Source organism: Mandrillus leucophaeus, unplaced genomic scaffold (assembly GCF_000951045.1).
Source record: "Mandrillus leucophaeus isolate KB7577 unplaced genomic scaffold, Mleu.le_1.0 Scaffold1336, whole genome shotgun sequence".
Lineage (NCBI taxonomy): Eukaryota > Metazoa > Chordata > Mammalia > Primates > Cercopithecidae > Mandrillus > Mandrillus leucophaeus.
In genome coordinates this window covers 370227-382896 of record NW_012101295.1, presented here as the reverse complement: position 1 = coordinate 382896, position 12670 = coordinate 370227, and the positions used below count along the sequence as shown (strand labels likewise).

The following is a 12670-nucleotide window of genomic DNA, read 5'->3' as shown; positions in this document are numbered from 1 at the left end:
ATTCCTCCAGGTTCTAGAACTGGAAATACCATTTGACCCAGCAATCCTATTACTGGGCATATACCCAAAGGATTATAAATCATGCTGCTATAAAGACACATGCACACGTATGTTTATTGTGGCACTATTCACAATAGCAAAGACGTGGAACCAACCCAAATGTCCTTCAATGACAGACTGGATTAAGAAAATGTGGCACATATACACCATGGAATACTATGCAGCCATAAAAAAGGATGTGTTCATGTCCTTTGCAGGGACATGGATGCAGCTAGAAACCATCATTCTGAGCAAACTATCACAAGGACAGAAAACCAAACACCACATGTTCTCACTCATATGTGGGAATTGAACAATGAGAACACCTGGACACACGGTGGGGAACATCACACACTGGGGCCTGTCATTGGGTGGGGGGCAGGAGCAGGGATAACTTTATCAGAAATACGTAATGTAAATGACGAGTTGATGGGTGCAGCACACCAACATGGCACGTGCATGCCTATGGAACAAACCTGCACATTGTGCACATGTACCCTAGGACTTAAAGTATAATAATTTTTAAAAAGAGGTTGATTTTGTAAATACAATTTGAAAAGATATGTTCAAATTTAGTAGGTTATATATTTTTTGGGTATACTAGTTGCAGACATGCCCATTTTTCTGGATTCAGAGTTTGGTGTAGACTTACCTATCTACAGCAATTGCAACTAATGTAAAGACTGAAGCTGCAACAGATATTCCCTGGACCAGTCCACTGATCTTGCACATCGTGTTTCCAAATGGCCATCCTGAAAGGAAAATGAAATAGTCTTTCAAAAGGTCATATTTTCACAATCTCACTGAAAATAAAAATAAAAAGGCGTGGAAACAAGACTCACGCAACTGTTTTCTGCATGATAGGCAGAGAACAATCAATGTTTCTCAGTATTTTCCCTAATCTCTCCAGAGCTCTGTTTTTCAGTACACTAACAATAACGTCAAAACTTAATAGTAGTTATCACATTCCAGGCACTGTAAGTGGTCTCTCTCTATTGATATATCTAACCCTCACAACAAGCTTTTGAAGGCTTTGTTATTTTCATCACAATGTAGATGAGGTAACAAATAAACAAATATTACATACTTTGCCACAGCTAGTTAGGAGCATTTTAAAGATTTGAACCTGGGCAGTAAGACTCCAGAGTCTAAACCATTGACTCTGATGCAGCAATGCCCTTTAAATGAATAAACAGAATGCCGGTTTTCTAGTTTGGAAAGGCACCCCATAAATTATGAGGAATCAGGAGTTACATACAGAATAAACTGTATTTATTAATATAGAATGAAATGAGACAATTTACCCCAGAGACACATCCAGAATAAAGAGCACTTTGCATGAACAAAAGTATTACTTTCCTACTAAACCTTAGCTACTGTATAGTTTATAAAAGAAATTAATAAAATTATTGTAGTAGTTTGATATTCTAAACACCCATCTGCTATTACTTGAAAAGGAACAATATTCTTCTCCTAGCAAATATTCTCATTTCTCAAAGGATGAAAATTATGCATTTCTCAGAGTTTTAAAATTTATTTTTTAAAATTTTCTGCAATTTATTTTCTGAAACAAAATATTCTTACCCATAAAGTATTTTTAAATAACCTAAATAATTCAAGTATATCTTTTAAAAGTCACCTATTCAGATCATATTAAACTAAACGCTTGAGTGACTCTAGTGAGTGGCAACCAAAAGAGAATATGTCTCTTTCAGTTATAAAATGTGTTAGCTTATAGTAGTACTATTTGTCAACAAAAATGCACAAAAGTGTGTGTAGCCATTGGTCGGACATGGAATATTAAGCATATATTTTACCTTATCTCCCTCCCTCAATTCCACTGAAATGATAGGTGTAGGATAAAAAAGCATAAATCCTTAGAAATTAAAGTGCCAGATACTACTAAATGGGAGGTTGAGAAAACAACATGATTGGTGGAAATTATGTATAAATCCAATTAGATGCCACTGGTTTTTTCCCCCATGTTGATAGAAGAATGGAGGTTTACTCTCTGAGGAGGCAGAACCATAAGTACTCTAAACCCCGAGTTGCCAGGTGCGGGGTAATGAGTGCCACTGTGATGCAGAAGGATTAAGCGAAAGTATACCGCGGCACTGCATGGCAATGTGGAATGTAACAGCCAGCCCTACATTCCTATGGCAGTACGTTAGAAAATCTCCTTCTGGAAAAAGTGACCTGTTCAATAATACTGGTATGTAGATTTTGACAATCGTGAATTTCCCAATGAATAGTCCAGACTAATGAAGTGGACAGTGGTCCTAACCTTAACCTCCAGGCATGCAGAACTTCCAGGCAGCCACATTATGCCTCACTCTGAAACACGGAAGCTAAGAAGCAGTTAACTAGATCTGGTCTTTTTTTTGGAGGGGGGGGGATATTTTATTTTGTTTTGTTTTGTTTTGTTTGTTTCTTTGTTTTGAGACAGGGTGGAGTGCAGTGGTGTGATCATGGCTCACTGTGGCCTGAACCCCTCCGCTTACCCCACCACCCTGTCCCCAGGCTCAAGCAATCTTCCTACCTCAAGCTCCTGAGTAACTGAGAATACAGGTGCAGTCCTCCACACCAGTTATTATTATTATTTTTTAATTTTTTGTAGAGATGGGGTCTCACTATGTTGCCCAGGCTGGTTTTGAACTCCTAGGCTCAAGTAATTCTCTCACGTTGGCCTCCCAAAGTGTTGAAACTACAGGCATGAGCCACCTCACCCAGCCTTAGAGCTAGTATATGATAACACAACAGAGTGACTACAGTCAAGAATAATTTATTGTATATTTAGCAATAACTGAGAGTAGAATTTAAATGTTCTTAACATAAAGAAATGATAAATGCTTGAGGTGATGTATATCCCAAATGCCCTAATATGATTATTATCTTAACATGATTATTACACATTATATGCCTATATCAAACATCATATGTACCCCACAAATATACACGTATGTACCCATATTAACTAAAAAGAAAACAAATTAAAACAATTTTTTAAATGCAATGAAAAATAAGCAGTTAAAACTAGGGAAACCTCAAACATAAAAGAAAAACACTAACACACATAGGAAGAAAACTAGGAAAACCAAATTAAGTCAGAGATATGAAAAATAGAAAACAGAAACAAATATTACTAACCCCAGAGATACAGTGCACTATGTCCATGAAACAAGTGCATGATACTGTTTGTATCATGATACTGTTGTATTATGGTGGGAACTACAGAAATATGCAGAAAATAAAAATAACTCAAAATAATAAGATATGGCAACAGTATTGAGGAGTTCGACATAAAGTTTAAAAGAGAAAGCTGAGAAAATCTTTGAAAATAGAAGAATGAGGGGCAAAAAATTAAACAGATGACAAAAAAAGAGCAATCCAGAATCTCTAATATCTGATTAATATGAGTAGAAGAAAGAAAAACAGAAAATAGCTCCACAAGAAAATTCCCTAAGATTAAAGGCCACTCATTTTCAGATTGAAAACCCCTAATTTATGTCCAGCACAATAAATACAAAATAAAAAGGCTTACTTCAAGGCATAGTTTCATGAGAATTGAGAACATTAGGGATAAAGGGAAGTTCTAAAAGCTTTCCATAAGAAAAACAAAATACAAATCATGGGCAAAAGAAGAAAGAATTAAATATCATATTTTTTTTCAGCAGTAATACCATATATTACAGCAGTAGCAATAGAGAGATTCCTTTGAAATTCTGACAGAAGAAATTTCCAACCTAGACTTCTTTATACAGTTAACTAATTGTGAGGGCAGAATAAAGATACTTGCAGACATATAAGAGCTCCAACATTTCCTCAGAAAGGAATAAACAAAAAAAAGAAGTGGACATGGCATCCAGAAAATGGGATTGACCACAAAGAGAGGTGAAGAGAGTTGTCAGGTATCAGCGAAGGGGAATCCCAGAGCAGAAGCTGCTCTGCCCTGGGAGTAAGGTGTTCCTATAAAGACAAGAGAACAGAAAACACCAGGAGAGGTACCTGCAGGTAAATTTATAGATACTTGATATGTTTAAAGATATTGGCAAGAGAGTAAGACTTCTGGAAGCGAATTTGAGGATACATTAATAATGGGTACACACCCAAACTAAGCAAATCAAAATATACCCTTAATAAATCTAGGAAAATGAAACATTTTATAAGAGAGAAATTGATACAGCACTTTCCAAGGCTCAGCAGGGATAAGATATATGTAAAATAAGAATATATATACTGTATGTTGATTCAAACAAAAATTGTGATGTAATTATACCAGGAGAATGCGAGAAGGTGAAGAGTATGAACGTATGTTTGCACCGATGTGGTGAAAGTTTACAACTCAATTTACGTCTATGGGAGTTTGAAGAAAAAATATTGAAAACATGTTATTTAGAAATATATTAGTAATTACAAAAAAAAAAGCAAAAATTGCCAAAGGCGGCTGCCTCCTGAGAATGCAAACAAAGAGCTAAAGATGGGTAATTTTTATTTTTTATTTTTGGAGACAGAGTCTTGCTCTGTCACCCAGGCTGGAGTGCAGTGGGCAATCTTGGCTCACTGCAACCTCCGCCTCTAGGATTCAAGTGATTATCATGCTTCAGCTTCCTGAGTGGCTGGGATTACAGGTGCATGCCACCATACCAGGCTAATTTTTGTATTTTTAGTAGAGATGGGGTTTCACCATGTTGGCCAGGCTGATATTGATTTCCTGGGTTCAAGTAAGCTATCCATCTTGGCCTCCCAAAATGCTGGGATTACAAGTGCAGGTATCGTGCCTGGCCAAGGATGGGTAATTTGTATGCAAGAACTTTAAAATAATTAATGTAATTTAAAGTATGTATGGGATAAAATATTGAGAGCACTTTTTGCTGGCAAAATAACTTTCCTAAAAGTCTTAGGATTAAAAAAAAAATCAATGTAAAAAATCACTAGCTTTCCTATACATCCACAACAGTCAAGCTGCGTGCCAAATCAGGAACTCAATCCCATTCAAAATTTCCACAAACAGAATAAAATATCTAGGAATATAGCTAACCAGGGAGGTGAAAGATTTCTACAAGGAGAACTACAAAACACTGTTCAAAGAAATCCGTGATGACACAAACAAATAGAAAAACACTCCATGCCCATGGATAGGAAGAATCAATATCATGAAAATGGCCACACTGCCCAAAACAATTTATAGATTCCGTGCTATCCCTATTACATTGCCAATGACATTCTTTACAGAACTAGAAAAATTATTTTAAAATTCATATGGAATAAAAAAAAGCCTGAATACCCAAAGTGATCCTAAGTAAAAAAACAAAGCTGGAGGCATTATGCTACCCAACTTCAAACTATACCACAAGGCTATAGTAACTGAAACTGCATGGTACTAGTACAAAAACAGTCACATAGGCCAATGCAACAGAACAGAGAATCCAGAAACAAGGCCACGCACCTACAAATATCTAACCTTCAACAAAGCTGACAAAAACAATGGGCAAGTAATGGAGAAAGGATTCCCTATTTAATAAATGGTGCTGCGATAACCAGCTAGTCATGTGCAGAAGATTGAAACCAGACCCCTTTCTTATACTATGTACATAAATTAACTCAAGATGGATTAAGGACTTAAAGGTAAAACCCAAAACTATGAAAACTCTGGAAGACAACTAGGCAATACCATTCTGGACACAGGAACAGGCAAAAATTTCACTAGGAAGACACCAACAGCAATCACAACAAAGGCAAAAATTTACAAATAGAATCTATTAATAATTAAACTAAAGAGCTTCCACATGACAAAAGAAAATATCAACTGAGTAAACAGATAACCTACACAGTGAGAGAAAATGTTTGCAAACTTTGCATTTAACTGAGGTCTAATATCCAGCATCTGAAAGGAACTTAAACAAATTTACAAAAAATAAACAACCCCATTAAAAAGTGGGCAAAGGACACGAACAGATATTTTTCAAAAGAAGACATACATGTGGCCAATAAACATATGGAAAAAAGCTCAACATCACTGATTATTAGAGAAATGTAAATAACAAACACAATGGGATATCACCCCACACCAGTCAGAGTGGCTACTATTAAAAAGTAAAAAAATAACACATGTTGGTGAAATCATGGAGAAAAATAAACACTTTTACACTGTTGGTGGGAATGTAAATGAGTTCAACCATTCTGGAGGACAATGTGGCAATGCCTCAAAGACTTAAAGACAGAACTACCATTCAACCCAGCAGTCCCAATACTAGGTATATACCCAGAGGAATATAAATTGTTCTATTTTAAAGACACATGTATGTATATGTTCATTGCAGTACTATTCACGATAGCAAAGACACGGAATCAGTCTAAATACCCATCAATGGTAGATGAATTTAAAAAATGTGGTACATATACACCATAGAATACTATGTAGCCATAAGAAAGAATGAGTTCATTGAAGGAATATGGATGGAGCTGGAGGCCATTATCTGCAGCAAACTAATGCAGGAACAGAAAACCAAATACTACATGGTCTTACTTATAAGTGGGAGCTAATGATGACATAGAGGGGAACAACATGCCCTGGGGCCTATTGGAGGGTAGAAGGAGTAAGGACGATGAGACTCAGGAAAAGAAACCCAATGGGTACTAGGCTTAATACCTGGGTGACAAAATAATCTGTACAAAGAACCCCCATGACACAAGTTTACCTATGTAATAAACTTGTACATGTACCCCTGAGTTAAAAATAGAAGTCAAATTTAAAATATACTTGCCTGAGAGTGATAGCAATAATTCTGATCAATTTGTACACCTTCTTTTTGTCTGTCATAGTATCTTGATAATGTAACTGATATGGACGTGAGGCAAGAAAATACTAGTTAGAAAAGGGCGGAGTCCCCGGCAATGGCTTCACCCTCAACCTTGGACCTTGTGGCTCTAAGTGAGAACATGCAATCCTGTTTTCCCACCTGAATGTTGCCTTTTTCAAAACCACCCTGCCCTGCCACGCCCCCCATCCTATACCCATAAAAATCCCAGGTTCCACTGACACAGCAGCAGGTGGTGTGGCAGAGGAGAGAAGACGAGAAGCGTCTGAACATTGAAAAGAAAAGCAGCTGGACATTGGAAACTATGGTTGGAGAGGAGTTCAGCCGGAGACCATCGATCATCTTTCCATTCCATCCCTGTTCCAGCTCTCTATACTGCTGACAGCCACTTCCACTGCTCAGTAAAATTCTCCACATTTGCCACCCTTCAATTCGTTCATGCGACCTGGTTCTTCCAGGATGCCAGACAGGAACTCAGGTACCCAGAGGGCAGGTGCCAAATGCTGTCACTCTGACCCTCCACTGAGCTGGTTAACACTTAGCTGTCTGCTCTCTGGACTTCCAGGGGTCGCAGGCAACTGCTAGACACAGTCGTGGGGCTGGTACAGGATTAGTTCCTGCTGGCACCCAAAAGCACTTGCCCTAGCTCCTGCACCCGCTCACCTGCATGCTCCCCCTCCCACAAGGGGCTTGAGAGTTGCAGGTGGAGTAAGGGAGCCGCCCCTTCACCAGTGCCGCGAAGTGGTCAAGGGAATGGTCCTTTCACCACATCCTCGATAAAATTATTTTGAATGATAAACATCACAAAAACTCACATCTATGCAGTATGTGACTGACAGAACTGGTTCTCTGAACTCTCCCTGAGTCCCACTCCAGAGAAAGGAAGGAAACAGGAAAACTCTTAAGAGAAATCTCTTTTCCTATTTTTCAGTAAATTGATGCTGAATGCTATAAAAATGTATGAATCTTGTTATGGCTCATGCTGTTCTAAATATATTTGATATTCTTTTGATGTTCTTTTTTATTACATAGATTTGGAATGTGAATATTGTGAGCACTGCTCTTTAATGAACACAACAGATACTTATTAAGCTGGTATTGTGTACAAAAAGTGTATTGGAAGCTGGAGATACATTTTTCCTGCACTTCAGGAGCATGTAAGGCGGTGCTAAACTGGGAGTAAAGGAACCGCCCCTTCACCAGTCCCGTGAAGGGGTCAAAGGAACGGTCCTTTCATCACATCCTCAATAGAAACTTTTTAAATGATAAACATCTCAAAAACTCAGATCTACGTAGTAAGGTAAAGTACTTCTGTGGGCCCAGAAGTACTATAAGGTGCTACCCTAAGCTTTACAGTGTAAACTTACTTATGTTGCACACATAAACTACCACTTTTTGAAAATCATTAAGATTGTTGCAGCTTCTCTCAAAAACTGTTGGAAATCTCTCTAGCTAACCACATGAGGGCCTAAATTTCTACTTACGTTAGATTGAAGATATTACATTCACTCAAATCAGATGTATCAGTTCTTTGGCCCTTATAGTTCGTAGTGACAGTTCTGTCATCTTATATGTGCCCTGAATTTTATTAAGAAAATTCAAAGGCTTCAGGTAAGACATACTAAATCTTATTTTCTCATGACCTCCAGTGAATACTCCATAAAAATAGCAGCCTCCACTTTCTGTTTCTATTATATCACTTTTACTTTCCTCCAGAATCCTTCTCATTCTCTAATTATATCACTATTTGTTTATTGTCCGTCTACTCCTTCAGAATGTAGATCCAATGAGGGCAGGTGCCTCAGTCAGTTCCTGGATTTCCATAAATATCTGTGAATAAACAAAAGAATGAGCAGCCCTGCCAATGGCTGCCGAAATATGGGACAAATATTTCATATTATCTTCGAACTGCACAAAAGTCAACATACCTGCTATAATATTGTCCAGCAGTGTTATAGGCATGCAGAATATGCCAATTAGTAAATCACTTATGGCCAGGTTTAAGATGAAGAGATTAGTGACTGTGTGCATATGTTTGTTCCTCATTACAATAAAGCAAACCACAGTATTTCCCACCATGCACAAAAAGAAGATCAGAAAGTAGGAAATAATGAAGATTGCCGCCACTCGAGGCTGGTGAAGATAGTAGTTCACATAGGTAATATTAATATCTGAGTGCAGATGATCCTTTGTGTCATTGACACTCCAGATGAGATGCCAGTTTTCTGAAGAGTTTGTGTCCCATTTCTCATTCATGATGAACCTTAACAAAGAAGAGACAGAAAAGAAAAACATAATTAGGAACCAGTAAAGCAAAAATTCTGTGCCTGAGTTTAAGAGGAACACTTGTAAAATGCCATGGAAGTTTTGTGGTCTTTCTATAATAATCTATACGTTTTACATAAAACGGAATTATACATAAGGCACTCAAATTATTAGGATTTTAACCAAGAGCATTTGAAAATTCCAATTTGTGCCAAATAAAGTATTATTCTATTTTATTTCTAATAGACTCTATATTTCGCTTCTTTTGGCATGCACTCTATCCATTTCCCTTGCCTTCCAAAACTCTCCTTCCCTCTACCTCCAGGTATCATATTCTGTCAAGACCCACTTATTAATTTAAAGCTGACTCACATGCCCCTAGCTTTCCTGATAATCCGAACAAGATACAATGTCTACATCTTTGAAACTTCTACTCTGACTCAATTAATTTAATATTATATATACATATGTGTGTGTGTGTGTATATATATATATATTTTTTTTTCAGGGGTTTCACTCTGTCACCTGGACTAGAGTGGCACCATCTCAGGTCACTGTAGCCTTGATCTCCCAGGTTCAAGTGATTCTCCTGCCTCAGCCCCCCAAGTAGCTGAGACCACAGGTGTGTGCCATCATGACCAGCTAATTTTTATGTTTCTAATAGAGATGGAGTTTTGCCGTGTTGTCCAGTCTGGTCTTGAACTCCTGAGTTCAAGTGATCCACCCACCTCAGCCTCCCAAAATGCTAGAATTATAGGCACGAGCCACCTCACCTGACCTAAATGTTATTTTTATATAATTCTCTATGCAGACACAGCCACCATATTGTGAGTCTCTTAATATAGGGCTAGGTTACTTGCCTCGGTTTCATTTAGCATAATTCTATTCACACACAATGTATCAAGAAATTATGTAGAATCTGTATGTCTATTTTTTTCTTTTTTCTTTTTCCTTTTTTTTTTTTTTTTGAGGCAGAGTCTTGCTCTGTCTCCCAGGCTGGAGTGCGGTGGCTCGATCTCAGTTCACTGAAAGCTCCGCCTCCCTGGTTCACGCCATTCTCCCGCCTCAGTCTCCCGAGTAGCTGGGACTACAGGCGCCCGCCACCACGCCCGGCTAGTTTTTTTGTATTTTTAGTAGAGACAGGGTTTCACCGTGTTAGCCAGGATAGTCTCGATCTCCTGACTTCGTGATCCGCCCGCCTTGGTCTCCCAAAGTGCTGGGATTACAGGAGTGAGCCACCGCGCCAAGCCTGTATGGCTTAGTGTAGACAGCTTAATCAATCCTGTATGTCAGAGGTCCCCATAACCACTCCTAGGTATGGTGATTCACTAGAAAGACTCACAGGACCCAGCATATAATGCAGTCACAGCTAATATTTATCAGAGTGAAGGATGCAAAGCAAAATCAGGAATGGAAAAGGTACATGGGGTGAAGACTGCAGGAAATTAGGTATAAGCCCCATGCATCTAATCTCAGTGGAGTCACACAGAACATGCCTAATTCCTCCAGTAACAGAAAACACGTGTAAAGTGTTGTCAACCACAGAAGCTCACTAGAGACTCAACACCCAGGGTTTTTCTGGGAGAATGATCAAGTGGGGATCTTCTTCCTAGCATACATCAAAATTCCAGACTCCTAGACAGAAAGTAGATATTCCACATAAACCATGTTGTTTTTACAAACAGTCTAGGCATAGTGAGCCACTCATCATTTAAGTAAACCTGTGTATCAGTACAGGAAGTGTTTATTATTTAACTTCCCAGACTCCAACCAAGGCCAACTTAGCAAGCAGGCTTTTCTAAGGGTAGCAGCCTCAGGCCTGCTTGTTATCTCTTTTCTGCACACCTTGTTAATTAATTGAACAGAAGGTTATATCTGCCCACAAATGAAAATGAATTTGACAGTGGACTTATACAATTGACCTCCCCACACTGTTAGTGTGTTCCAGCAAAGAATTATAAATGACTGCTTAAAGCAGTGGACAAAAGTTTGAAACAGGATAGTTACATAGTCTGAAATTATCTACTCACAAAATACTTTATTAATTTCAAAGTTAAAATTGTAACTTTTCAGTGAAAAAACTGAGCAAATACCACCTTAGTTAAATGATCCAAGATAACATTTTGGATGATGAGATGCAAATATATCATATGCTCCTTGACATAATGCATGAGAATTCAACATCTGTTTAGCAATATTCTTGTCAAAAATGCATAATCTTACCCTGAGGAAATATTAGACAATTTCTAAATTAGAAAAATTCTATAGATGTAAAATATTTCAATGTCGATCTACCTCAGAAGTGAATGAATGCTTATTGTCCTTAGTTATAAAATTTAAACCTCCTACCACCTATGGTCAGTAGCATAATGGCTTCCCAAGTATCTCTTTCCAAATCTCCAGAACTTCTGAATAAACCGGTTAGGTTACCCGGCAGAGGGGAATTAAGGTTGCTAATTAGCTTATATTAAAATAGGATATCCTGGTTATATACGTGGGCTTAATGTAATCATGAGAGTCCTTAAAAGTGGAAGAGACACAGAGTATCAGTATTAGAGCTATTCTAGGTGAGAACAACTTGATGGGCCATTGCTGGCTTTAAAGATTGAAAAGGACCGTGAGCCAAGGAATGCAAATAACCTCTAGAAGCTGGAAAAGAAAAACAAGAAGACAGATTCTTCTGTAGAGCCTTAAGAAAAAAATGCAGCCTTGCCAACATCTTGATTTTAGCCTAGTGGAAACCGTTCCAGACTTCTGGCCTTCAGAACTACAAGATAATAAATGTGTGTTATTTTAGACATTAAATGTGACAACTTGGTACCATACTAATAGGAAACCAACAGACCACCTATCCTTCCCCAATTTTTGTAGTATTACCTGAGATCTTTTCCTTGAACTTTCTATATACATAGTTGAGAGGTTGGAGGTTTTCTTTCCCACGATGGTTGAACTAATTTGCACTCCCACCAACAGTGTAAAAGCATTCCTATTTCTCCACATGCTCTCCAGCATCTGTTGTTTCCTGACTTTTTAATGATTGCTATTCTAACTGGCGTGAGATGGTGTCTGATTGTGGTTTTGATTTGCATTTCTCTAATGACCAGTGATGATGAACTTCTTTCCCATATGTTTGTTGGCCTCATAAATGTCCTCTTTTGAGAAGTGTCTGTTCATATCTATCACCCACTTTTTAATGGGGTTGTTTTTTTCTGGTAAATTTGTTTAAGTTCCTTGTAGATTCTGGATATTAGCCCTTTGTCAGATGGATAGATGGATAGTTTGCAAAATTTTTTTTCCCATTCTATAGGTTGCCTGTTCACTCTGATGATAGTTTCTTTTGCTGCACAGAAACTCTTTAGCTTAATTCGATACCATTTGTCAATTTTGGCTTTTGTTGCCATTGTTTTTGGTGTTTTAGTCACGAAGTCTTTGCCCATACCTATGTCCTGAATGGTATTGCCTAGGTTTTCTTCTAGGGTTTTTATGGTTTTAGGTCTTACATTTAAGTGTTTAATCCATCTTGAGTTAATTTTTGTATAAGGTGTAAG

General features: G+C 37.9%; 1 protein-coding gene across 2 annotated transcripts in view; it reads right to left on the bottom strand.

Annotated features, from left to right (window-relative positions):
- Positions 1-12670, bottom strand: part of NPFFR2 (neuropeptide FF receptor 2) — a 104568-nt gene that overhangs the window by 16943 nt on the left and 74955 nt on the right. The window contains exons 2-3 of one of the 2 annotated variants that reach the window (XM_011973050.1): positions 8786-9120; positions 692-791 (exon numbers count right to left, since the gene is read on the bottom strand). In XM_011973050.1, the coding sequence (XP_011828440.1) occupies positions 692-791; positions 8786-9113 (428 nt within the window). In that variant the 5' untranslated portion in view covers positions 9114-9120. Of the gene's footprint in view, positions 1-691; positions 792-8785; positions 9143-12670 lie in introns of those variants that run through there. The other variant, XM_011973049.1, reaches the window with a different exon arrangement.